Source organism: Lepidochelys kempii, chromosome 5 (genome assembly GCF_965140285.1).
Source record: "Lepidochelys kempii isolate rLepKem1 chromosome 5, rLepKem1.hap1, whole genome shotgun sequence".
Taxonomy (NCBI): domain Eukaryota; kingdom Metazoa; phylum Chordata; order Testudines; family Cheloniidae; genus Lepidochelys; species Lepidochelys kempii.
Window position 1 is genome coordinate 48,471,478 of NC_136384.1, and position 27,531 is coordinate 48,499,008.

Below are 27,531 nucleotides of genomic sequence, written 5' to 3' on the forward strand. Positions count from 1 at the left end.
CCTTAATGAGCAAGTCTGGGCGATGGTTTGGGATCCAAGTCCTAAAATCTATGGGTCCCCTTCCCCTTTTTCCCTTTTGGCCGTACCACGCCGACCCATTTTGCCAAGAATCGAGGAGCGCTGGAACCGGCAAAATGGGGAAACCTTGCAGTGAATGGGAGGAGAAGTGGGAATACACCCAACAATCACTAACATTCCAGGCGTTGGTTAAGTTTTGGGCTAATTGTAGAAACGTATTTTTATCCCAACCCCCCAGGGCAGGGGCCCAGGTTAAAGCCCATAGCCATGCATACATTATAAACACTACCGGCTACTAACAACACACAAAAAATAATATTAATACAATATTTGTAACAGCATAACTAATGCTCCACAGTTCTATAGCTGCTTCTGATTCCACTGACCGACCGGTACACAGTTCATGTAGAAGCGGCGGTCGTGATGGCAGTCATTGGGGATGTTGGAGCAGGAACCTTCTTACAGTGGCTGCAGTGCACCCATCTATCGATGCCCTCGACCTTCACTGCAGTCGGAGTAGTCAGAAGGACTTGGGCCAGGGCCGACCACCTTGGTTCCAGGCAATGCTTCCTTTGATGGATTTTAACACAGACAAAGTCACCTGGAAAAAGAGAGTGCGCACAAGTATCAAGCGGTAAAGGTTGGGCATCTTTTACTCTGGCCCACGCATCACTCAATGCATCTTGCAACATGCAACAATAACCTGCCAACTTATCTTGCCCAGCCATTAATGAAATTTTCGCTGGGACAAACCCGTCTACACTGGTTAGGGGAATCGGCAAGGGTCGGCCAAATAGAATTTCGAACGGTGTCAATGAATGCTTCCTGTGGGGTGTATTACGAAGATTGGTTAACACTATGGGTAAACACTTCAGGCCACTTTAATCCAGTCTGCTCGCATAGCTTTGCTAATTGGGTTTTTATCAGCCCATTCACCCTTTCTACTTTTCCTGAACTTTGTGGATGATAGGGGGTATGCAAGGCCTGTTTTATGCCGAGGGCCTTCGCGAAGTGTTGAATAATTTGGGAAGTGAAATGGGGGCCTGGGTCACTTTCCAAACGAGTCATTGTTCCCTGCTTTGGGATAATCTCCTTGAGGAGACACTTTGCTACGGATACTGCATCTGCCCTTCGAGTGGGGAAAGCCTCAACCCACCCTGAAAAAAAGTCAACCAGGACAAGCAAGTGTTTTAGTCCTGTCACTGGTGGTAAGTCCATGAAGTCCATCTGGATCACAGCAAATGGGTACTCAGGCAGTTTGCAATGTCCCATAACTTGTGGTTTGATTGCTCTTTGATGATTATACCGTTGACACAATTCACACTATGCAGTGATGGTCTTCGCAGCTGCATGGACCCCCGGAGCAAAAAACAACTTATCCATTTGAGCCACTAATCCCCCCTTTCCCAGGTGCGAGGCCATGTGGAGTGCCTGGGAAACCTGAGGGAGGAGTTGTCTTGGGAGAACCGGATGACCGTCCGGGCTGACATAGAGGTTGTCCTCATTTAGGTGGCATCCAATGGATTTTCAATGGCTAACTTTGGCCAGGGGCGTTGTCTGCTGGGCAGAGAGCAAAACGGCTGGCGTCACTGGTTGCAGTAGCAGGGGTGCCAAAAAAAGGAAAAGGGGCTGGAGCCCCACAGAGGGCAGCATGACGGGCCGCCGAATCGGCTGCAGCATTTCCCTTGGAAACCTCGTCCGAGGCACGGAAGTGGCCCTTACAGTGTGTAACTGAAACAGCTGCAGAAAGTTGAATAGCCTCTAACAAGGCCGAAATCAAGGCAACATGGGAGATCTGGGAGCCACTGGAGGTAAGGAACCCACGATGTTTCCAAAGTTGTCCAGTAGAGTGGCATATTGAAAAGGCATATTTGGAGTCTGTATAGATGGCCACAGTTTTGTTTTCAGCTAATTGACAGGCCCTAACAAGTGCCACGAGTTCTGCTGCTTGTGCTGACTTTTGAGTAGGTAAGGCATGCGCTTCAAGCGTTGTCATCAAGGTAACAATTGCATAGCCAACTCGTAAGGCTCCAAACTCGTCCTGACAGGCGGAGCCGTCACAAAACAATTGGAGGTCAGGATTCTGCAATGGAATATCGGAGAGGTTAGGACGAGGCATGGAGATCAAATCCACCAAGTGGAGGCAATTATGAGGTTCCCCGTCCTCAGGCAGAGGCAAAAGGGTTGCAGGATTCAGGACTTTGCAGCAGCGTAGGGTAACAGCCTGATTGGCGAGCAAGGCCAACTCGTACCTGGTCAATCTGGCCGCTGTGAGGTGCTGCGTGGATCCACGATTAAGAAGCGCTGCAACGGCATGAGGCACCTGAACTAGAAGAGGGTGGCCCAAAGTAAGTCCCGAAGCTTTCTCAACCAATACAGCGGCAGCCGCAACAGCGCAGAGACAGGGCGGAAGACCCTGAGCCACTGGGTCAAGAAGGACCGAAAAATAAGCCACCGGTCGCTGGCCAGGCCCAAAGGGCTGAGTTAGCACACCAGACGCCGTGCCAGATTGTTCATGGCAAAACAAGGTGAAAGGCTTTGCGTAATCTGGTCTGCCCAGGGCTGGTGCAGAAGTTAATGCTTGTTTGAGGGCTGTAAGGGCGTTGTTGTGTAGAGTTGTCCATGGCAGGGATTTGGGAACGGAATCCAGCAGCAAATCGGTGAGAGGGTGCACTAACTCCGCATAGGCCGGAATCCAGGCTCTACAATAGCCACTTGCTCCCAGTAACTGGCGGAGTTGTTTTTTAGTGGTAGGCCTCGGCATACTCAGAACGCTTTCAATTCTGTCCTGAGTAAGTGCAGTAGAGGCATATGAAATATGATGCCCTAAATTTCCACCTCGGGTTGGGCAAACTGTAGCTTGGAGAGTGCCACCTTGTGACCTTTTTCGGCCAATGCAAAAAGAAGGATTCGAGTGTCTTGTACACAGGCAGTCTTGGCTGTAGAGCACAATAGCAGATCATCAATGTTTTGAATCAAAGTAGAACCCACAGTCAACGAAATAGAGTCCAGATCTCGCTTTAAATACTGGCTGAAGATGGTAGGGCTTTCCCTGTAGCCCTGAGGGAGGCGGGTCCATACGTATTGAAATCCGTCAAAGGTAAAGGCAAATAGGAACTCTGAGTCTGGGTGAACAGGGATGCTGAAAAATGCTGAAGACAGATCAATCACAGTAAAATAAGTAGCTCCTGGGGGAATAGCAGTTAAAATAGTTGCTGGATTGGGAACAACTGGAGCTCTCGGGATCACAATAGCATTAATCAGTCGGAGGTCATGCATGAAGCGGTAAACCGGTTTGCCATCCGGGCAAGGCTTGGGTTTCTTAACAGGAAGAATAGGTGTATTGCAAGGGCTGGTAGCCTCTTTAATGATTCCTTGAGTTAAAAGCTGTTGTAGGACTGGCCGAATGCCCTTTATGGCCTCTTTAGGCAATGGATATTGCATTTTTTGGGGCAGAGGGATGTCTGTACGGTAAGTGATATAAACCGGTTCTGCTGACTTTAAAAGTCCAGTTTCAGTGGACGCCAAGGCCCACAATGCTTCAGGAATATCGGATAACTCAGCCGGGACAAGGGGGGCAGTGGGTGTCATTGTGGTGGCATTAGTGGCTAACAATGCCATTACCGTAGCTTCAGGGACAGAAGTAGGGACTGAGAGAGAGAGCCCCTCCAGGCTGCAAGTTATAGTTGCTCGTCGTTTACATAACAAATCTCTGCCTAATAGATTTGCAGGACAGGAAGTTGCAATTAAAAAGCTATGATGCTCTGATAACGGGCCAAGCTGGACCGCTTGCTCCGCAGTTAGAGGAAGGGCGCACACGGTGCCACCAACGCCTATAGCTTTTACGCTTGCAGAAGTGGTAGGAAGGGTGGGGTCCTGCAGAGTACTTCTATCTGCCCCGCTGTCAGTTAACATTGAATAAGTTTTTCCTCCCACCACAACTGGAAGTTTCGGGTGGTTTGCATCCAACTGCACTGTCCAAGAAGAGGCGGGGGGAACGAAGCATTGTGGGCGGCTAGCTTTCAGTCAGTACTCCCTTCTTCCCCCCCCCTTTCCTGTACCCTCTGGTAGGCTTGCATAAGAGGGTCAGCTGACTGGAGGGGGTAATTTGGGCACTGGGCAGCCCAGTGTCCTTTTTGTCGGCACTGCTGGCACTCATCTGGCCCTGCCCTCCCGGGCCGTGGCTGGAAGTTCTGACCTTGTGGTCCCCATCCCTGGGTAGAGCTGCCTCTTCTCCCACCTCGTCCCCGAAAGCCTCCCCTCCTATGGCTTGCATCTCGTCCCCAAGAGCCATCTTGGAAACCTTGCAACTGCAGATTAAGGAGCTTTTCGGACCTCCTAGTGTCTAATTTCTTCCTATTCCTCCAGGCATGGGCTGCTAACCCCACCACCACCTCCAGTGTTTTGTTTTTATAAGCTGGTTGACTACACACATACTTCCGAGCGAATGGTAATAAGTTTTTTACATACTGGCCGATCACTTGTGTTTTTGCTACAGGGGAGGTTGGATCTAAGCCGCCGTGGTTTTTTAAAACCTTACAAAGGTGGTGGAAGAATTCCCCTAGGTGCTCATCGTGCTTTTGAACACATGCATCTATCTTTCCCCAGTCATACACAGGTTTAGACATATCCTCTAATGCTTCTAAGATTCGCTTTCTCATTTTATCCCATTCTTGAACGGTCTCTGGAACATCCCAATCCATTTCAGGTTTCTCTTGCGGATAAGCCGCCCTCCCTTGCATCGCCTCTCTAGCTTTCTTATACACCGTTTCCTTCTCACCCTCTCTTAGCACTTGATTCAAAATCATTTCCACATCATCATAATTACAATTATACATTGTGAAAATACCCTTTAACTTTTTAATAAATTCTTCCAGACACTGTTGAAATGAGGGAAAAGTAGATGACCAATTCATTAGATCCGTGTTGGTAAAAGGGACATACACCATCTGTGTCCCCCCTCTACCACTTGGCAGTTGTCGCATAGGCATTTGGACTGCACTAGCTATTGCAGCTCCAGTAACTTTTGCCTTAGGTGTGCCTAGAGAACTATGAGACCAGGTCTTTGCAGGGGTCGCATCACTGGGGTGTTGCGGATCAGGACGTGCCACCCCCCTGGTAGAGGTGCCAGTCTCCGGATCATCCCCAGCTCTGTGTCGGTTGTGGGGGTATCGGTAGCTAGCGGGAGAGTGGGGCCGCTCCTCTCCCCGTTCGGGGCGTTGGTGCATCGGGGTCAGGCTGCAGTACCCCACCCCATAGCCAGGTACATTCTTCCAATGGTATAGGGTCCCCCGCTTCTTTCAGTGGGAGTTGGGGATAAATAGACTTTGACGCTTTTAGCTTCCGGTCAGCATTACTAGATTCTGGATTGTAGGGTGGAGGCCGCATGGCTTTAAGTTTTTCTACCTCAGCACGTAAACTAGTAGTTACACTGGCGCTTTTGCGCCGTTTGGCCTCCCTTATCCATACATCAGAATACTTAAGTTGCCGCGGTTGCAAATCATACAATACTTTCCGTAAATGAACAATGTTATGTAACTCAAATGTTCTCTCCCCCGGCCAGCGATTTCCTGGTTCCGGGTAGTCTTGCGTCATTCCCACCCAGGGACCTTGACAAAGAAATATAAACTTATACAAAGCTTTGTTGCCATCTGATTGTAAGGCCTTGATATCCCTATCATAATGTTTTAACATATAGCCCAGAGGAGTAGAAGGATCAACAGTTCTACTGGACCTCCCCATCTTTTCCCAAGGACAGAACCCCCGGCTGTTGTCTAGACAATCACAAAGGAAAAATTCAGAACTCACCAAGTTCCCACCGGCCGGTGTTCACCCAGAGGTCCGGACCCTAATGCCTTCGGGACGCCTTATTTCGCCGAAACGGCGGGTGGAAGCGAGATGGGAAGCCTTCAGGGTTAAAGCAACCCTGGTGCCGGCAAGAAGGATTCAGAGTCCCGACCGTCCACTGGTCCGGAGAAGCGGATCCCGGACGAGCCCCCAAATTGTTAGGGAAAAAGGTTTCCCCTCCCGTCTAGGGTTAGGAGGGTAGCCTTCCCTGGACTTCTGTATTAGCCAAACAAAACGCAGAGTCGTGGCTCTTTGATAAAGTGAGGCACTTTAATGCTAGCAAGTACGACAGCTGAAGGGCTCACCAATTCCTTCACAGAGGAAAATGGCGAAGCCCCGAACAAAGAACAGAGATGGGCTTTTATAGCCTGGTTCAACATACAGTGTGATATCTCTTCCAGTTCAAGCCGGTTAACCTGGTCTGTTTGAAGTTCTGGGGTAGGTATGAACATGGAGGCTTATCTGTATAAGGAATTCTTTCCCCAAAACGGGGAGTACAGGTTACACACAGTTCACATTCCTTCTACCCATAACCTTAGAGAGAAGACAGATAAGCATAGAAAAAAGACAGAAGCCTAGCTTTACATGATTATAGGGTTGTTTTCTCGTTCTTTTCTTTATCAGTTCAGTCCCATGACAGTTGTAAGGCCCCTTGATTCCTCAGTCTAGCCAAAGTTAGGGTTGCTAACTTTTATAAACACACAAACTTGAACACCCTACCTCTGGCCCCACCCCCACTCACTCCATTCCTCTGACACTCGCTCGCCCCACCTTCACTCACTTCCCCTAAGCTGGGGCAGGGGTTCGGGTGTGGGAGGAGGTGAGGGCTCCAGCTGGGTTTGCGGGCTCTGGGGTGGGGCCAGAAATGAAGGGTTCAGGGTGTGGGAGGGAGCTCTGGGCTTGGGCAGGGGGTTGGAGTGTGTGTGGGGGTCGGGTGAAGGACTTCGGGTGCAAGAGGGGGTTCTAGACTGGGGCTGAGGAGTTCAGAGCTCAGGGGGTTCAGAATGTGGGAGGAGGCTCTGGGTTGGGGCAGGGGGTTGGGGTATGGAAGGGGATGAGGGCTCTAACTGGGACTCTGGAACACAGTTTGCCCCATTATATTTCAAGGAAAATTTATTCCCTTTGCTCACAAACCATGCTTATTCCCCCATTCTGTTTGCTCTTTTTCATCACAGAGGCTTAGGAGGCAGAGAGATGTTTGACATGTCAAGAAATATAGTGCCAGTAAAATTCAGTAGAAGGAGGTGAATTCTGTAAATGACAAATAAAGTAGGAGAAAGATTTGGGGGTGGAAGGAGAGAAGGGAAACCAGAATCTGTTTAGAATAAATGTCATTCCAGTTAATTTAGTCTAGTGCCTGAATGAATATCAACAAAGCAGGAGTACAATGGGTACTGTTACTGGGCCAACTGGACAGTGCTTTCTCTAACTAGAGTGTATGATTTGAAACTTCATGGTCACTTTCAACAAGGCAGTGGAGGATAGAAACAGGGAAAGCTTCCTACAACCTACAGAGGCTATGGCTATTATAAGCAAATGACTCTGTGTGGTGCAGAGGGCCATCTGTGGCTAACTACTCTGTGTGAGCAACTCTTGTCAGGTGTAGTGAGTAAGTCAGGCCTAACACACTTGCTATAATCTGTATCTAAAAGATATCCTATAAGATAGCATTGGAAAACTAAGAACTCACTGATCATTGCTATTTTTGTGCAATGTATGTAGAGGATGTGGGAAAAGAGTTATGGATGTGTGCTAGAATTATGTTCTTAAAATGTGTTTGGCAAGCAATGCATCAGCCCAGTCTGCCAGAAACAAATAAATGTGTATTTGCTTGGCTGACCAGCCTGGTTGTCAGGCAGAAACAAGGAAGGCACGTTTACATAAAAGGCAAACAAAGCCCTCAGCCTAGCAGGTGGGGAAAATGGCTTCCTAGCTATAAAGACAGAGGGTCTGAACCTCAACTGATAGTAGACAATATTACTGTATTTTAAAAGTATACCAAGTAAGGTCTTTTCTGAAAGCTAATGACACCATGGTGGTTAGTATCATTGTGAAATGTATGTATGAAAAACTATGGGAGGAAATATGGATACTTAATGATATTATGTTTTAAAGTCTGTGGCTAAACACCGGGAGAAATAGTTTTTCTCTCAGACAGGAGGGAAGGCAGCCATCTACCAGTCTCTAATGCAATTAAGCAATGTGTGTCCAAAAGCAATGGAAGCCCCATTTGCATACCAATCTGCAGGGGGATGGGAAGCCCACAGGAAAAGCCCACAGGAAAGGAAGAACAGCATGAGAATGTCCTGAATCTGAGACCAAAACAGTGAGTTTGGGAAGATATGAGGACAGAGCAGAAGCCGTCTTGGCATCCATCATTTGAGTGACTAAAGAGGCCAGAGCTCTTGAGATCTCAGAAAGATGGCCCTTTCAACCAAGGGTGTTGAAGTCTTTGGAAATTGAGTGTAAGCGAGAAACCTGCTTAGAGAAAGATTGTAACTGGCTGAAATTAAGTTTTAGTCTTAGAAGCATATTCCTACTTTTGTTTGTAATTGTGATGAGTGCACTTGCCCCTCACAGGATAGGGAAGGGTTAACTCCTCGGTATGGGCTGAAGAAGACATGCCCTCACACCCTTACTGGAGTTCTCTTACCTACAGACATACACAGTTCCTGGTGACTCCAGTCCCTCTCATATGCCAAGGAGAATGGAGACCCCGATGATGCCGTGACTACTGTTCCAAGAGACATGGTAAGAAGTGGCCATAGTCCTGTGGGAAGTTGGCATGTTTCGATCAGAGCCTTGCTTATTTAGTGGTGGAACACTCTGCCACTGCTTGGGTCCTGGTCTGGGACCTGGTAGAGCAGAGTGAGCCCAGGTGCCCCTATCCTGCCTGCCATACCTCCCCAGGTAGCAGCCATATTGATTCTGGCATTAGGTCTCCACAGCCCTGAGTGTGAGGGCAGCCATTTGATTCTGGCCCCCAGAGCATATAGCCCTGAGCACAAGGGCAGCTGTACTTGCCCCACGCTGGATGGGGTTCCCCCATGCTGTCACCGTTACTCTTTCTAACCTTTATTCCTCCTACTTGTTATCACTTAACCTATGTTGGTTGTTGTTTTGTTTTTGTTTTTACAATAAACCAACTCAGTGCTGTGCTTGAAGGAAGGGTGTATTTACCACAATTAAATTACTAAGCTGTAATGTGCTTTTTTGTCTAGTTAAAGGAGTGAACCAACCCTGTTATTTCTGAGTGTTCCAGGAGAGGGATGGACATTTCAGGGCAGATGGTTTGGGGGAATTTCAGGGCTGGGAGTGTGTTAGGGTCACCTCTGCAAGTTGCAATCAAGGTAACCAGGGTGGGGCTGTTGTGGTGTAACAAGCAAACTTCTAGGGTCAGAGCACTGAGCTAGAGCTGCACAGTGCATGCCCTGAGGGAACTGCAGGGCTCTTTGGTGTCTGGGCTGTGAGCCACACCAGCAGAGCATTTAAGGCACCCAGGACAGGTGGTGACACAATCTTTCACTGGTCTGGATAGCACCCCAGAATGTGACAGCAGCCCATATAGAAAGCAAGTTCAGCCCTGAATGGGGGACTTGTTAGTTTAATCCTGAGAGTATGTGGCCACAATTTAAAAAAGCATGGTTTTCCCCCCCCCATAATTCTGTATTTCTTGTGTCTATGATTTTTTCCACTTATTTTTTTTTAGTGTTATTAATTCATCAATTAATACTAAACACAATACTATGTGTCCTTAACTCCTCTGAGTGTCAGTTTTCACCCCAAAATCCTCTCTCTCTCACACACACACACACACCAAACTTGAACATGCTATGGTTTCAGACTGTATGGACCTGATCCTGTAGCCTTTACTTGCAGTGCAATTGGTCTCAATTGGGCAGACACAGCTACAGGGCTAGCAGCACATTTGACCCCTTTCTGGTCTCTGAATGCACCTTCCCCCAGGTCTCAGATCTTGTGCCTTTACCTCTCCTGGGGTGTAATCCTGCAATTCTCCCACTCTGAGACTGAGCTCTGAGCTACAGTACCCTCTGTATCAACCATTCTTACCTAGCAGGTCTGAATGGATTCAGCACTTGTCGTTCTTCCTTTTGGTAGTCTATGACCAGTGGTGAATATATTGACCAGACAGCCTTCATAAACACAAGGATGTATTTACCACAATGGGAACAAAACATGAGAGAAGGCTTTTTAAAACAGTCCACACCCATGTATCTTACCAGTCAAACTTGCATCCCCTGGTGGAATCTAGGCAGGCCTATCTTTGTCAGACATCCCTGCAGGTGTCTGTGTGACAGGTGTAGTTTCGTGGAAAAACTCCTCTACAACTGCTTCCCTCCCCTCCTAGCATCCCTCTTTCAACTGCTATAGTCGTTTTGAGCTCCTGTTCCCAGATCTCTTCCTGTCCAGCACTTTCTCTTAAGAAACCCTAAGCGTTTTACTGAGGAGTAGCTTATCTTGAGCCATTGTTTACCTTCCTGCTTGTCTTTCTTGACAACCACAAGCCCCTCCATTGCTAAACAAATATATTCACACAGTAAACATTCTCAGTAGCCATGGCAACATACAATATTCATAAAGTATTATAGAGCTGCTCGGATTCTGTCACCTGGGCTATAATGTGATGTAAAGGTAGGCTGGGTTTGGTCCACTAACACGAGAGTTCTACACTGTGGTTCAGAACCAACTCTCCTTAATATGGAAGTGTGTGGCCTCCATTTCCTAGCACGTAAAAGTGCTAAGCAGTATGAGCTGGGCCCTAAATTCTGCTTGGTCACACTTCTTTATTGAAGATAAGGGTGGCTTAAATCTACTCTATATTGCAAAAGCTTGGGCAGCTCTGTGTTCTTGGTATGTTGCCAAATCAGCACACAGTAGGGCAAAGTTTGCATGCTCCTGGCAGACAATTTACAATAAAACTAACAACGTTGCTTGTAAAAGACATGCTGACGGGGCAAATTTGGATATTCAGTTACTCCTACAATAGTTATCACAAAGGTGGAAATTAGTGTTATAGCAGGAAAATACTAGTATCTACAGTATATTCAAATAAAATTGAGAAATTTTATAATGAAAAATCATTGAGATTTAAGAACTTAAGCAACTTGAATAATAGGAAAAAGCTAAAGTACAAAACTGTCAAGGTTCAAAAGCAAGTAACTGTAAATAATGGCAGTTCAGCAAAGGGTCAAGACCTAGAGAGTGAGAATTAGGGCTGGAAAGTCAATTTTTTTTTTTTAATTCAGGTGCCTAGTTTTGCCCTTCATTTTTTGTCTAATATCTAATTATAGAATTAGGAGTTTAATTACTGAGAAGAAAGCTTCCTTAGGAAGCTTGGCTAGAAGATAAACTGCAACACCTACGCGTCAAGGTCAATTTTAAAATATCTTTATCAGTGCTTTACAGCTACTTAAAGTTCATGAGTATGAATAAGGCAATATCACCATACAGCTGAAGATCTCTTCTCAAGGTGACTTTTCAGATGCATTTGAATTGAAGAAAACTCTAGATAACCTGTTACCTTGTACTTATATCCACACAGAGTGTGTGGCTTTCTAAAATTTGGATGCTCATAAACAGAAATCACATATAGTCTAGACATTATTTTTCACTCCTTTCTTTGCTTTCCTCTGACTTCCCATGTGGTGATAGCAATCAAATAAACAAGTAGCTGTGTTCTTATTGCACAAGCCCTCTGCTCCTGGAACTCTAAGTGGAGTTCCATGCAGAGGGGGCGAGGGGGCTTGCAAGTCTGGGCCTTTTGAGGCCAGTGAGCTAGATTCCCCAGTATGCTCCAGCTGCTCTGTTCTACTCTGCCACTTTGAGTCCGAGGAAGGATGGCCCAGCAAAGAGTGTGCTGGTCTGGGACTTGGGAGACTGGCATTTGCTCAGCCACATGGGCAAGTCCTGTAGGCAGAGGCAGATGTAGCCTCCATGGGTACAGTAAAATAAACTCTGCTTGGACATGGTTTTGTGCTGTAGTCAAGGAGAGCACAGACCAGCAGCAGCACCACAATCCTAATCCTAGTCCAGTGCAGAAGGAAGGCCCCAGGAGGGTGGGGCCTGGAGAGTGAGCCTGAGCTGTGCTCAACCTGTAGTGGTGGCTCTGGCCTGGCTCCCTGCTCCAGGTGTTGTGATCTGGCTCATGGGGGTCGCACAGTTGCTCAGGTTTGGCACCCTTGGTTTTGTTTCTGTGGGTACAATGGAACTCATGCTAAAGCTGCCCCTTAGGCCTTGATTCATCCCCACCACACCCTCCAAAAAAAATTATTGGAGCAGGGGGACTGGGCTCTGGGCCTCCCAGGTAGATGCCCTAGCCACCAGGCTACAGAATTTCTCAGGCACCCTCTGCTCTACAGGAGGTCTGGTCCATCTGGCCTCAGAATCTATGGCCCAATGACTCTTTAACATTTGTTCACAATGAAACCGCTTCCTCAGAAGAGTGAGGAGCCCCACAGCAGCATATCCCATAGCTCAGGATTAGCGCACACTTTTGTGTACAGTGAGAAGACCCAGGTTCAATTTCCCTCTTTCCCTGCTGGAAAGAAGGGATTTGAACAGAGGTCTCCGTTCTCCTTCTTGGGCTGAGAGGAATCGAACCTGGATCTCCCACGCTCCATAAGAGTACTCTAACCTATGGGCTAAAAGTTGTAAGTTTGGCGGGGGGAAACACCCATTCCTCTTCTGGCTGTGTGGAGTTAGATGCCTGCCTCGCTCATTCTTGCAAGAAATGACCTGGGCAGCTAAGCTGCCTGACAGGGGTTCTGGGCTATGGTGCATTAGCAAAGGTAAGCTTTGGCTGTAGGAAGAGAATTGGTGACTGTGCACATGAGGGGGTGGGGCTTAGGACACATCCCTCCTCATTATCTCCCATTGGCTAGTGTAAGGGTCTCCCTGCCTAAGATGCTGTCTTTCTTAGATTACACTCTAAGATGCCTATCTCTCTCCATTAATTGTACAGGGAGCCTGGATATCTAACTCAGACTTTCTGGATCATAGGAAAATCACAGGAACAACACTAAACCCGGAAGTTAGGTGTTATGATGCTGAATGTAACAGCACCTCAAACCTTATGTAGATCCAAGCCTTAGTCTCTCTGGCCAAGATCCACAAAGGTATTTAGGGTCACCAAAATACTTTTGTGGATCTAGACATCCATCCATGCGTCAGCCTCCCATGTGTAAAATGGGGATAACAGCACATCCTTCCTCACAGGGACATCGTGAGGATAAATAACTAAAGTTTGAAGCACTCAGACATTATGGTAATGGGAGCTTTCTAAGTACCTAAGATGTCTTACAGGGCTTTGTGTTGCCAGAGTGATGTAAAGCAATAGGAACATCATGGTGGATCTAGTTCAATGAATCCAATATCTCTGTCCTTAGACCAGGGGTCTCAAACTCAATTTGCCTCAGGGCCAGTGCCAGTCCTCAAATCCTCCTGGCGGGCCAATAATGTCACTGAAAATGGTGTTCAGAAAAGAAAACATTTATATTGTATTTTTTATTTTGAATTTCTTAGAAATAATAAAGCTGTCATACAACTTTATACAATTCATCGCCTGCCAGAGAGTTTTTAGTGTTTGCCAGACACCTGGCAACACTTCAGTTCTGTCAGTTTGTTGGTGTTTGGCCTCTGTGACTGAGCAGTTGAAACCTTCAGGATTGTAGCAAGGTGGGCATCAGATAGTTGTGTTCGGTATTTTGACTTGTTTATATTCATTGTGGGGGAAAAAGTGAGGCTGCCTCCATGGCTGACTTTGCCCGGCAACTAATGATATCTCTGTCCCTCTCCCCCAGTTAATGGGAGCTACGGGGAAGGGGAGGGGCGGCGCCTACAGTGGACATTGCTGGTAGCATCTGCCTGCGTCTCTCCCGTCTCTCTTCCGCGGGCGGCAGTGGGGAGGTTATGGCTGCAGATGGTCTGCGGGCTGGGAGTGTGAGACCCCTGCCTTAGATTGTTACCTGGTTTCTCTACCATCTTGCACCTTCAGGGAATTTAGCTTGATAGGTCTCTACACACACTGATAAGAAACAATCCATTAAGTTATCATGATATGAAATTTAATGTGAACAGAAAGAGATGTCTCCTCCATCCTTCCCCAAGCGTGTCAACAATCCAAGTTTGCTCCATTAGATTCCAGCCAGTGCATTTCCTGGAACCTGAACACCACTGCAAAGCAGCAAAATCCAAAAAGTAAGGGATGAAAACTCTCTGTGCTGGCTTGTAAAGGTTGGGTGGTTATATTTGTTCACTGTAATCACAATCTTGGTCTCATCAGAGAGACAGACTCATACTCTTCTCTCCTCCCCACCCCCCCTCCGGTGAAAGCTCTTGAATTGTTGTCAGGATAAATATTTCTTATTGTATTTAACATTTCAGGCAAGCTTCTGATCATGCTCCCCCTTTCTAGTTTGCATGAAACACAAAACAAGTATCACTTTTTTCCTAAGAGGCTCCAGAAGACACTGCTGGTCAGTTGTTCTTTACCTCATCTGATGCAACCAAGCCACATACTGAATATTGACTAGAAACTGGGCCAAGGACAAATGAAGGGAACTGGGCTTATTTAGTCTGCAAAAGAGAAGAGTGAAGGGGGATTTGATAGCAGCCTTCAACTACCTGAAGTGGGAGGTTCCAAAGAGGATGGAGCGAGGCTGTTCTCAGTGGTGGCAGATGACATAACAAGGAGCAATGATCTCAAGTTACAGTGGGGGAGGTCTAGGTTGGATATTAGGAAAACCTATTTCACTAGAAGGGTGGTGAAGCACTGGAATAGGTTACTTATGGAGGTGGTGGAATCTCCATCCTTAGAGGTTTTAAGGCCCAGCTTGACAAAGCCCTGGCTGGGATGATTTAGTTGAGGTAGGCCCTTCTTTGAGCAGGGGGTTGGACTAGATGACCTCCTGAGGTCTCTTCCAACCTAATCTTCTATGATAAGTAGAAAGAAGAAAAGGAGTACTTGTGGCACCTCAGCGACTAACCAATTTATTTGAGCATGAGCTTTCGTGAGCTACAGCTCACTTCATCGGATGCATACCGTGCAGTTTCCACGGTATGCATCCGATGAAGTGAGCTGTAGCTCACGAAAGCTCATGCTCAAATAAATTGGTTAGTCTCTAAGGTGCCACAAGTACTCCTTTTCTTTTTGCGAATACAGACTAACATGGCTGTTACTCTGAAACCTATGATAAGTAGCTGTGACTCAACCGTCTTAAGATGAAAGAAATGCCAATAGGCTGGGGAAAGGAACAAGAAGGCTTTGGAGATTATGCCAGTGCTCCTGATGGATCAGTATGCCTGCCTTAGGCACCTAAGACAGACACCTTTCTCCCCAAGACAGAAAATACTAAATGCCTCTATATAAGTCCATGGTATGCCCACATCTTGAATCCTGTGTGTGGTTCTGGTTGCCCCATCTCAAGAAAGATGTATTGGAATTGGGAAAGGTACAGATGGGGCAACCAGAACTGCATGCAGTATTCAAGGTGTGGGTATAGCATGGATTTATGTAGTGGTATTATTTTTTTCCCTTTTTTAATGTATCCATTTCCAAATGGTTCCTAATATTCTGTTAGATATTTTTTGACTGCTGCTGCACACTGAGCAGATGTTTTCTGAGAACTATCCACAATGACTCAAGATCTGTCTCGTGAGTAGTTACTAATTTAGAATCCATCATTTTGTATGTATAGTTGGGATTATGTTTTCCAGTGTGCCTAACTTTACACTTAACATAGAATTTCAACTGCCATTTTGTTGCTCAGACATCCAATTTTGTGCGATCCCTTTGTCACTCTTTGCAGTTTGCTTTGGACTTAACTTGAGTAATTTAGTATTTCTTCAAATTTGCCACCTCATTTTTTTTTAACCCCCTTTTCCAAATCCTTTATGAATAGGTTCAACAGCACAAGTCCCAGTACACATCCTTGGGGGTTCTTGCTATTTACCACTTTCTATTGTGAAAACTGACCATTTATTCCCTCCCTTTTACCCCCTATCTTTTTAATCAATTACTGATCCATGAGAGGACCTTCCCTCTTATCCCATGACTACTTACTTTGGTGAGGGACCTTGTCAAAGGCTTTCTGAAAGTCTAAGCACACTCTGTCCATTGGATCACTCTTGTCCATGTGCTTGTTGACCCCCTTAAGGTACTCTAATAGATTGGTAGGCTTTATAAAAGCCATGTTGACTTTTCCCCAGCATGTTATATTCATGTGTCTGATAATTCTATTCTTTACTATAGTTTCAATTAGGGCTGTCAAGCAATTTAAAAAAAAAAGAATTTTGCATGCTTCTTGTTTAGTGTCACCTGAAAGTGAGTACAGGCATTTGTATGGCACTGTTGTAGCCAGCATCGCAAGATATTTACGTGCCAGATGTGCTAAAGATTCATATGTCCCTTCATGCTTCAACCACCATTCCAGGGGACATGCGTCCATGCTGATGACCGGTTCTGCTCAATAGCAATCCAAAGCAGCTTTTTTTTTTTTGGTGGTTTGGGTTCTGTAGTTTCAGCATCAGTGCTGCACTTTTAAGACTTCTGAGAGCATGTTCCACACCTCATGCCTCAGATTTTGGAAGGCACTTCAGATTCTTAAACCTTGGGTCAAGTGCTGTAGCTATCTTTAGAAATCTCACATTGGTACCATCTTTGCATTTTGTCAAATCTGCAGTGAAAGTGTTCTTAAAATGAACATGTGCTGGGTCACCATCTGAGATTGGTGTAACATGAAATACATGGCAGAATGCAGGTAAAACAGAGCAGGGGACATACAATTCTCCCCCTAGGAGTTCAATCACAAATTTAACCTACACTTTTTTTTTTTAACAAGAGTCATCAGCATAGAAACATGTCCTCTGGAATGGTGGCTGAAGCATGAAGGGGCATACGAGGCACGTAAATACCTTGCAATGCCAGCTACAAAAGTGCCATGCACATGTAAATGTCTGTTCTCACTTTCTGATAACATTGTAAATAAGAGGGCAGCATTATCTCCTGTAAACGTAAACAAACTTCTTTGTTTTAGTGGATTGGCTGAACAATAAGTAGGACTGCATGGACCTGTAGGCTCTGAAGCTTTACATTGTTTTGTTTAAGTGCAGTTATGTAACAAAAGAAAATTCTACATTTGTAAATTGCACTGTCACAACAAAGATTGTACACTACACTACTTGTATGAAGTGAATTGAAAAATACTGTTTCCTTTGTGTATAATTTTTACAGTGAAAATATTTATAATCAAATAATATACACTTTGATTTCAGTTACAAAGCAGAATACAATATATATAAAAATGTAGAAAACATCCAAAATATTTCATAAATTTCAATTGGTATTCTATTATATAACAGTGTGATTTTAAAACTGTGATTAATCACAATTAATTTTTTTGAATTAATTGCATGAGTTAACTGCGATTAATTGAGAACCCTAGTTTCAATCAATTTGCCTGTACTGAAGTTAAGTTTAGTGGCTTGTAATTACCAGGACCATCTCCGGAGCCTTTTTTAAAGATTGGGGTTACATTAGCTCTCTTCTAGGCATCTGGTACAGAGGCTGATTTAAGCAACAGGTTACATGCTACAGTTTGTATTTCTGCAATTTCATATGAGTTCCTTCCTCCTTTCTCAATTCGTCCCAAAGCCTCCTTTATTGACACCTCAATCTGGGACAGTTCCTCGTATTTGTCACCTAAAAAGAATATCTCAGGTGTGGGAATCTCCCTCACATCCTCTGCAGTGAGGACTAATGCAAAGAATTCATTTAGCTTCTCTGTAACAGCCTTTCTTTTTTTTTCTTGAGTGCTCCTTTAGCAACTTGATCATCCAGTGACCCCACTGATTGTTTGGCAGGTTTCCTGTTTCTTATGTACTTATGAAGTTTTTTGCTGGTAGTTTGTGTCTTTTTGCTAGTTGCTTTTCAAATTCCTTTTTGGCCTGCCTAAGTACACTTGACTTGCCATAGTTTATGCTCCTTTCTACTTTTCTTAGTAGGATTTGACTTCCAATTTTTAAAGGATACCCCTTTGCCTCTAGCCCAGGGGCAGGCAAACTTTTTGGCCTGAGGGCCGCATTGGGTTTCTGAAATTGTATGGAGGGCCAGTTAGGGCTGTGCCTCCCCAAACAGCCAGGCATGGCCTGGCCCCCACCACCTATCTGATCCCCCTCCCCCCCCCCCCGGTTCTTGCCCCCTGACAGCCCCCCTGGACTCCTGCCCTATCCACCCCCACTCTCTCTCCCCACAGTTGTCATCTATATAATAATCCAGTCTGGACTGAAAGTGAGCTCTTCATGGGGCTAAATTTTAAAATCCTTTCACTAACAAACAATATTGTTGTTCACCTATCTATAGCTTTATTTTAAGTGTGTGCAGTGGGTTTTTGTTTGTTTTTTGTTTTTCTGTTAAACTGCCAATGATGCATGACTGCAAAACTGAGTTTGTATCACCAGAAATAAACACCTGTAACTGAACATACGTCAATAGGTGCCATTTTTGCACCATCACTTCTTTAACACTTCCTCTTGTGTCTGATCTCCTCTCTTTTTCAAGCAGAATTCCACTTCAGACAAGGAGAATAATTTCTCCTAATTATGTTTATATTCCCACCCTCTAAAGGAATCTGATATCTGCTGACAATTAGGTGATAGGAGGAGAAGTTTCCAGAATAATTATGGGAAGTCGTGAAGCCTCTGGTTTCCTGAAACAGTGTTTTAAATCCCAGTTCGCTAGGCACCATGCAGGGTCTTTCACATGGAATTTAATATGTAATTACAATAGGGGGAAAACACAATTAAAATGTGAACTCCAACCCACGGAACAAATGTAATTCTCTGAATGCCATTGTGTGTCTTCTACTAGATATGCACCTTTACTCTCTATATCAACAGCAACAACGATAGAGGTGTTGCACCAGAGATGAATATGGCCCATCAAGTTTCTTTATGGTAATTTTATGTACTGAAGCCTTACAATATTCCACTGCCAAAACTACCCAGTGACCCACACCAGTGTCGCCTCTCTGTGATTATAAATATTTTAGCCCTTTGTTAAATGAACTGGCAATGACTTTCATTGCATTATAGTACACGAATTTAGACTCCACTCTTGCAACTGGCTCTGCAGGGGAAATCCCCTGAAACTGCCAGGACCTAAACTGACTTCAGTGGGATGCGATATAATGCGGAGGTCTATCAACAGAAACACAGTTGCAGGACTCAGGACTTACATTGTTATTAGAAATCAAGGGCTAAATACAGAGCTAGGGTAAGAACTGAGTGCAGCAGAGTGGCATCTGTTTTGTTTTTTACACCAGGTGTGAATTTTGTCCATAATATTGGATGCAGCATTTATTAGCAAAAAATATTGTGTGGGCTATTTTTAAGGAATCTTGTTAATTTCAAAAGAGCCAACACACTTAAAAATATATATTAGAGAGATGGTCAAGTACCTGTCCTTTTTGTTTTTTTTTCCTGTCTATTGCACTATGCCATTAAAAGCTTAAACAATGCTGTATTCTACCAATTTGGTCTATTTCCATGACCAACACTAATTCTCCACCCACTCTTTTCCTTATGGAACACAAGGATGACTTCTATATTGTCAATGATATCAGCATAGCTTTGGGATGAGCTAGCTTGTTCTCCCTCTGCATGCTGAGTGTCTGGATCTGAGGCTGTAGAGCAAAACTATTGAAGAATCAAGCATAAATAATGTCTTAAAATATTCTCCACAGATTTGTGACTTAAATAGATATTTAGAATCTGAAGGCTATACCCCTAGTAGAAAGGCAAAATGTGTGGGCTATGCTATTCAATAGTACCTCTTTAAATATGTGAATTATATATTTACTGAAAGACATCCATTAGATGTATCCATCCTCAAGTGTAAGTAGACATATTTTTGATGCCATAGCTTATATTAAAGATGAAACGTACTTGCCGCTTTGTTGGTGTGGCCCACGCAACTTTAGTGTGTACAGCTTCTAGAACAGGGGTCAGCAACCTTTCAGAAGTGGGGGGCCGAGTCTTCATTTATTCACTCTAATTTAAGGTTTTGCGTGCCAGTAATACATGTTAATGTTTTTAGAAGGTCTATTTCTAGAAGTCGATAATATATAACTAAACTATTGTTCTATGTAAAGTAAATAAGGTTTTAAAAACGTTTCAGAAGCTTCATTTAAAATTAAATTAAAATGTAGAGCCCCCCGGACCAGTGGCCAGGACCCAGGCAGAGTGAGTGCCACTGAAAATCCGCTCACGTGCCACCTTTGGCATGCGTGCCATAGGTTGCCTACCCCTGTTCTAGAATGACAAGGCGTGAGGTAATATATTTTATTGGGGCAACTTCTGCTGGTGAGAGAGACAAGTGCTCAAGCTTGCACAGAGCTCTTCTTCAGGTCTCTGCAGCTTGAAGGCTTTTTTCTCTCAGCAGCAGAAGTGGTCAAGTAAAAGATATTACCTCAGCCACCTTGTCTCTCATATCCTAGGACTAACATGGCTATAATAACACCGCATACACGCTTCTAGGATGATGATCTTTGGCAGTAGTGTGCTTTGATTTACTGCTTTAACGCTAGTAGAAAACACAGCAGTAGATCCAGGCACACTACAGAACTTTTAGTGTGAAGCAGCAGAGTCCACGTGGCCAGTTAGTGTGCAGCAGGCTAGAGCACTGTAAACTTAACACCCCAGCTTGCCACACTATGAAATGCCTATGGCATCCCAATAGGATCACTAGCTAGTTTTAACGTGGTGCATATGGTGATAAGTTAAGCACCACAAATAAAGACACTAGTTCCACAGCAGATAAGATTCAACTGGCTGCTGAATTACCTGTTTTTTGGCACATGCCTCACATGAGTGAACCCTAAATGTACAATTCCTCTATTTTAATTTTAAAAGTGTCTGTTATTGACATCTACCATTTCCTAAAGTGCACTGGACATAAGGTATATTGCTAGTGCTCGGGGGGACAGATAATGAGCATGAGATTGACTCAGGGTATGGAAACCCTGTGTACTGTGATCCTCTAAAAATGATCATAATACCCACTGTTGTTGCTATGTTTGTGCAGCTGATTTAAATACCAGTAAATATCTGTAACTCCTTTCAGATCTAATGGCAAGCCATTACTAACTGCCTATCACTGCATCTAATTGGACCTAGGAGTGGTGGTGGTGGGATTTCGGGGGGAATTCAGGTGGGGTTGCGCTTGTGATGGGATTAAGGGATCTCCGTTTCCCTATAGACATGATACCAGCTACCATGGTGTGAGGAGTGATTACTAATGTTTTTTTAAACGCTTTGAGGAGCTAATAAGAATGATGCATGTATATTCAAATGCAGAGTTTGGCTGTAAGTGTTGGTAATACTAATAACTTGGTCTCAGATAAAATCTCTTCAAATCCACCCCCTTCTTTTGTTGACTCCCTAACCCATCTACTCCCTTCTGAATGATTCAGTTTGGTGGTCTTGTCTGTATTTGTCTGTGGGAGAATTCCATCTCCAAGCATATTTGTGATACTGCTTGTCTGTGAGATGCTGTAGGAAGGTAAATCATTTTTAATAAAAAGGCTCATGAGCTATTGTCAGTGGGAAAGTGAGAGCCTCCTTGTTGTATTCTGCAACTCTGTGCTCCAAAAGCACAACAAATAAGTAAGTGTCATCCCACATGAACCTGGATGGAGCCAAATCTTTGGGTCTAAACACCTCCAAAATTTGGGCAAAAATCAAAATTCATATCCAAATTCTGCACTGGGCCTCAGCTCTAGTGTTTTTGTTTTTTTTTAAAAAAAAACTTATGCACAAGAATGGGGCCTGCATAGGAAATGAGCTGTGTTTGTCTTCTGTGGTGTAGCTTCTTAGGAATGCATTTGACTCCTTCATATCCATGCACCTTGGCATACATTTGCAAACAGCACATGTATGGTGAATAATACAACAGCCATGGATGTGATATTTATTTCTGGAAGTTTTGTTTTGCTTCAGTAATCTATGAAAATGAATCCTGCTTTCTGCATCAGCCTTGGGAATGTTTGCAGTGTGCAGCAGTCCAGAAAAGGTCCCTCTGAGGCTCTTTCTCTGTGTTGGTTTATAGCAACTTCCCTCCCCCACTTTTTTTTTTTTTAATAGCCACTTGCCCAATGTGTGAAGATCCATCTGTGTATATGTTGGAGAATGCTCCTGTCGTGCCTTCTCTCTGTGGATCTTCAGGGTCATGCTGTGACGGTTAGTATCCTCACTGACACTGGAATAGTCTGTTCTGCACATTTTTTCTTCTTCAGCGCAGATAATTCTCTTGCAGTGTCCAAAGAGCCCACAGAGCAGCTCTTGAGGCGTTTGCGAAGACAGTCATGTGGAGCAGCAGACTCCTAAGGCTGAACTTGGGCAGAGCAAAAGCTATTTTATGCTTCCGAATCTGGGACAACCAGAACACACACAATCGTATCCAGACCTGAGCAAGAACACAGAATCCATTCCTGATGCATCCACTTAGATTGAACATACAGATACAGAGACTGTCTTTAGAGAGCTAACAGAGGATATTAAAGAAGTCATTTTCAAATGAGTTTGTCCATCTTCTCTCCCTACTACATTAACCTACTTTTTAGCTATTAATGTGCACATTTGTATAAAAGTCATCTGCATGTTTGCATGATAAAGTATATAAATATTGGAGCTGGTGGCATGCTGCCATTTGAGGAGTCCAGCTGGTGTACTAAGCTCCCTGGGCTAGTAATGGCTAGGAGTGTTTTATTCATTCCCTTCTGGATCTGGGTAACCCCCCTCCCCTCATGGCTAATTCTCAGAATGATGTTAATGGGCTCCAGAGAAGGAAAAAAATCTAAAATTCTTGCATTTTTCCTGCATATTTCCTAATGGAGCATCCAAAAACCATTCACAAAATGTATGAGCAGTTCAGGAATCAGTTGACCATTACTGAAGTGCATCCACTTCTGGGGTAGAACAGCACACCTGTTTAACAGTGCACCGCTAAGTTGACCAACAAGTTAGTGTTGCACCAATAAAATAAAAACCAGCAGGATCTCATTAAAGAGGAAAAGGCAAAATACCACATTTATTGTGAATCCAGAAAGAATCCTAGTAAGCAGTTAGTTATAGCTATAACATTCCATTCAATCTCATATTTATTCATACACACACACGCGCACACACACAGGTTCTGCAAGGTTATCATAGTTACCAGCCTTAGAGTTGCTCATGCCAAGCCACTGGCCAGGTGGCCTGGACATGAGGAGGGAGCAGGGCCTTGTCAGATGCTCATCTGATGCTCAGCAGATAACACATTCCTGACGGCTTCGTGCTGCTAGATGTTATCTTGTTCTTTGGTTCTCCCATTCTTGAGGCTGTTGGGTGGATTCCAGTCTGCTCTCCGGGGGTCTTCTGGTTATTTCCACTTGACGCCTTCTTCAGCCGATGGACACTAGATTCTTAGGCTGGCACCTCCCTGATCATTCAGTTATTATCCACACCAAGCATCCATCCACATACATCCTCTCTCTATTTTAATCACAACTGTTAATACAACAAAAGGACGGGGAGTCTCTGGGTGCTGTTTCTGTTGTTAGAGTATTGCTTTGAGTCTCTCTGGGTGAATTGCTTTGAGAACAGACTCTGTCTTAGGATGTACTAACGCAATTAGCAGCTTGCAAGTTTCACCCATAGAGGGAGAGAAACAGTACCAAAACCAAGAGACCTCTTAATTAGTAATACCCTGGAATTTAAACTATGGGGAATCAAACTCATTTGTGATTTTAATACAGAACTTCTTTAATATGATCCAACATAATCCCCCTTTTGACATGAAGATTTATAATCGTCAGTGTCACTTTCTATGTAGCCTATTCAAGAGAAGGTACTGTGAGGCAATTTGAGTTTGTTTCCAATTCATGCCACATACATGATCCTAGTGCTGTATCTTTACTACAAGGTTCTGGGGCAACAGGCAAGGTGAGGCACACCCACTTTTGAGGAGTCCATTCGGTACAACCTCTAGTGTCCAATAGCTTTCCTCCCTCCCCAGCCCACTGGCTCGAGGTCCAGGATAGCCAGAAGGATCCCATGAGTAATATGGGGAGTGGGCTAACCTTCAATACCTTTGCCTCCAGGGACTGTTGGTGTGCAATTTTGACAATTTCTCCCATTAACAAGTCTGGTTTTACAATACTGGAAACATCAATATGAATGGATGCAATACAAGTGTCAAACAATGATCTCTTTCTTTGTTTTAACAAATGCATCAAACCCTTAATATTTCCCAATATGACCCAGAACATTTCGTGTTCCAAAGTAGCTAGGGCAAGTATCTGCATTTCAGTGCATCCCATAGCTATGGCTGTGTAGTTTCCTATTTTTTTTTCTTATACATAAGCCATGTGGTAGTATTAAGCCATTGCCAAAGATTCCATCGGGCTTTTAGGTTACCCAGACCAAGTCTACATTGGCATGTACTTGTTTTTGTATCAGGTTGTCCTGTAGCTGGGACAGAGAGGTTAATTTATTTTTAATTACCTGCAGATCTTTAGTATTTTTTTTTAAACACACAACTGTGCTAGCAACAACACAAAACATAGAACATAGAACACAAAACACAATTTCTGTTGTGACAGTAGATTCATGGTATTGGGTTGCTCTTAGCTGGCATCAGCTTTTCCTGATTTTCTGAAAGACAAAAAGAACATGTTTCTACCCCTTTTGGGGTGGCAGATTATTGCTTAAAATATTTCTTTTACAAATACCCTTGCTGATTGCAGGCAAAACAGAGGAATTGGCCCCCACGTTTTCCTGTTTATGTTCTATAGGCAGATCAGGTTTCAATGGTTTCTATCTTTTAAGGGTTATGGGGAAATTATCCCACTGTTTAGTCATTAAATCCCTGAGGTGGGGTACCTCAGTTTTCCTTCTTATACAACAGACCAAGTTTATAATGTTTTTCCTGCTGTGTTAAGCTTTAAGTTTATTTACAGGTAATAGCTGAGAAGCATCATTACCATACAACCTTAAAGGGTTTTTCCAAAAATCATACACACTATACAGTGTTACAGGGGTACTTATTATCATTAAATTTATTAAAATTATCTTGTTATCCCATGCCTTTTATTTAGACAGTTTGTTTGCTGACCAGGCGTGTCCTTTATCTGTAGCTCCTTTGTGCTGCTAGTTCTTTCCTTCCTTTATCATTTAGATAATTTGCATTTTCACAGACACTTCCTGCTTTTGGATTTAAAGCCATCAGCAGCTCAGAGACTCTATCTTAAAAGGGACACAATCAACTTTCACCAGAGTTTTGATCACTTTTAACTTCTGCTTCCAAAACACACAGCAATCTGAAAAAGCAATCCCAACCTATTGTGGCTCCCTTTAGAGCCCTAATAGCATTTTAATTAAGTAGCATTGTATGTTTGCATTTCTTTTGCCCCTTCTACAATATACCCTGCACATGTTCTGCGGCAAATGCACATTCCTTCCATAGTTTAACTTCTATAACATTATCCATATCAATTTTTACATAAGGTGTCACTATTTCTTTTTTTTTTGCTTACAGAGTTTTCATGTACCTTTATCAAAGTGACTGTCTGATTACTCAGAGCCATTTTAAGACTCAGTGTTTCCAACATTGCTTCTTTTTGTTTTGTGTACCTCACCCCTGCTGTTGCTTCAGAGGGCCACTGTCTTTTTTAATTTTTTTTTACTACAACTCTCATCTGCTATTTTGTTACAAAAAAAAACCAAAAATCAAATAAACAAAGAATTCAGAATTTTTTTCTATTCTCCTGATTTCGACTGCCTTGCTGCAGCCACAGCTTAAAAACATTTTAAATTTTGTAAAGCTTTGAGTTACCTTTTAAGGGTTAAATGCCAAATCCCAAAGCCAAACACTAATTACCTGTGTCTAGCAAAAAGGTCTGTCTGTTTTGCAACTTTGAATTAAAGAGTCAAATGGATTTTTAGTGGCATTATTTAAAACAAAAACAAAACCAATTGGTCCTTAGAACTTTACATATATACATACACATTTTCTTTTCCTTAACATCCCTTCCATGCTGCTCTGTTTTTTACATCTTACATTCCCTTTATACATTTGAGGCAGTTAAGTTCCTATAGAACCCCCTTATGTTCTTTTAACAAATTTGACTAAATTGTCCAGTCAAATGATTTTAATCAGAGAGTTTATTTTTGCCTGGCTAATTTACAGACATTCCTTTGGAAAAGGGCCCATTTTTCCTTCAGAATTGCTGCAAAGAAACCAAGAATGCTCTTTCTCTAACACTTTTCCTTTTTAACATTTTCACAAAGTTTAGCTGCTTAATTCCCTCCAGTCTCTGCAGAGTTAACCTTTTTACTCTCTTTTCTCTTTGTAATTATGCCTGGGGGTGCCGTACATAGGACCTTCTCCCCCTTTACCTGCGTCCCCCCAGCCTCTGCAGAGTTAACTTTTTCACTTTTTGTATTCCTGGAGTGCCTCTTTCACTATTTTCAGCTGGCTTTGGGTATTTGTAGCCAGCACCTTCCAATTGTCCGCTCCTTTTTCCGTTTGTGCCTTTTCCTCTTTACATGAAGACAAGCGGAGGTAAGAATCCTTACATGCCTCCCACAACAACCAAATTGCTGCTCTCTTTTGGCAGCACTAGAAGGTTTGTATATGAGGATATATGGAGCCAATCTATCCTCTAGGTCCGAAATAGTGCAGACATCAGCTAGGGCTTGTTTATTCCAAGGACTGTACCCAAATTTTTGAAGGATTTGTTTAAAAGGTGTAATTTCTTTAACAAAAGGTGAGGTTGGAGTTCCTTCTGACTCCATTCCTCTCTCTGGTACTGGCTTACCCTGTTTTCTTTTAAACATCTTAACATGGATATTTCAATCTCTTTGTCACTGCTGGTATTACTTAGCAAGTGACACAGCCTAGATTCTGAAATCATAGCTTAATCTATGTGTTTTTACCCTGCTACCTTCCCGGAGGCCAGCAGGTCCCCTGCTACCTTCCCGGAGGCCAGCAGGTCCCCTGCTACCTTCCCGGAGGCCAGCAGGTCCCCTGCTACCTTCCCGGAGGCCAGCAGGTCCCCTGCTACCTTCCCGGAGGCCAGCAGGTCCCCTGCTACCTTCCCGGAGGCCAGCAGGTCCCCTGCTACCTTCCCGGAGGCCAGCAGGTCCCCTGCTACCTTCCCGGAGGCCAGCAGGTCCCCTGCTACCTTCCCGGAGGCCAGCAGGTCCCCTGCTACCTTCCCGGAGGCCAGCAGGTCCCCTGCTACCTTCCCGGAGGCCAGCAGGTCCCCTGCTACCTTCCCGGAGGCCAGCAGGTCCCCTGCTACCTTCCCGGAGGCCAGCAGGTCCCCTGCTACCTTCCCGGAGGCCAGCAGGTCCCCTGCTACCTTCCCGGAGGCCAGCAGGTCTGGTTAACCTAATAGAAATGCCTAGCTCAATAGAGCTGGCGGTGTGCTCACCAATATTTACAATAACTGAGGTTTTTTACCAATATTCCCCCTTCCGCAATTCTCCACCAAAATGTTGTACCAATAAAATAAAAACCAGCAGGATCTTATTAAAGAGGAAAAGGCAAAATACCACATTTATTGTGAATCCAGAAAGAATCATAGTAAGCAGTTAGTTATAGCTATA

General features: G+C 44.2%; 1 protein-coding gene across 1 annotated transcript; it reads right to left on the reverse strand.

Annotated features, from left to right (window-relative positions):
- Positions 1-419: 419 nt before the first annotated feature.
- LOC140911936 (uncharacterized) lies at positions 420-5,613 on the reverse strand. Its single transcript, XM_078853002.1, is given in 5 exon segments — positions 420-619; positions 1,741-2,850; positions 2,853-3,992; positions 4,559-4,898; positions 5,266-5,613. Coding segments are annotated over 5 exon segments (3,138 nt in total).
- Between the last annotated feature and the right edge of the window lie 21,918 nt (positions 5,614-27,531).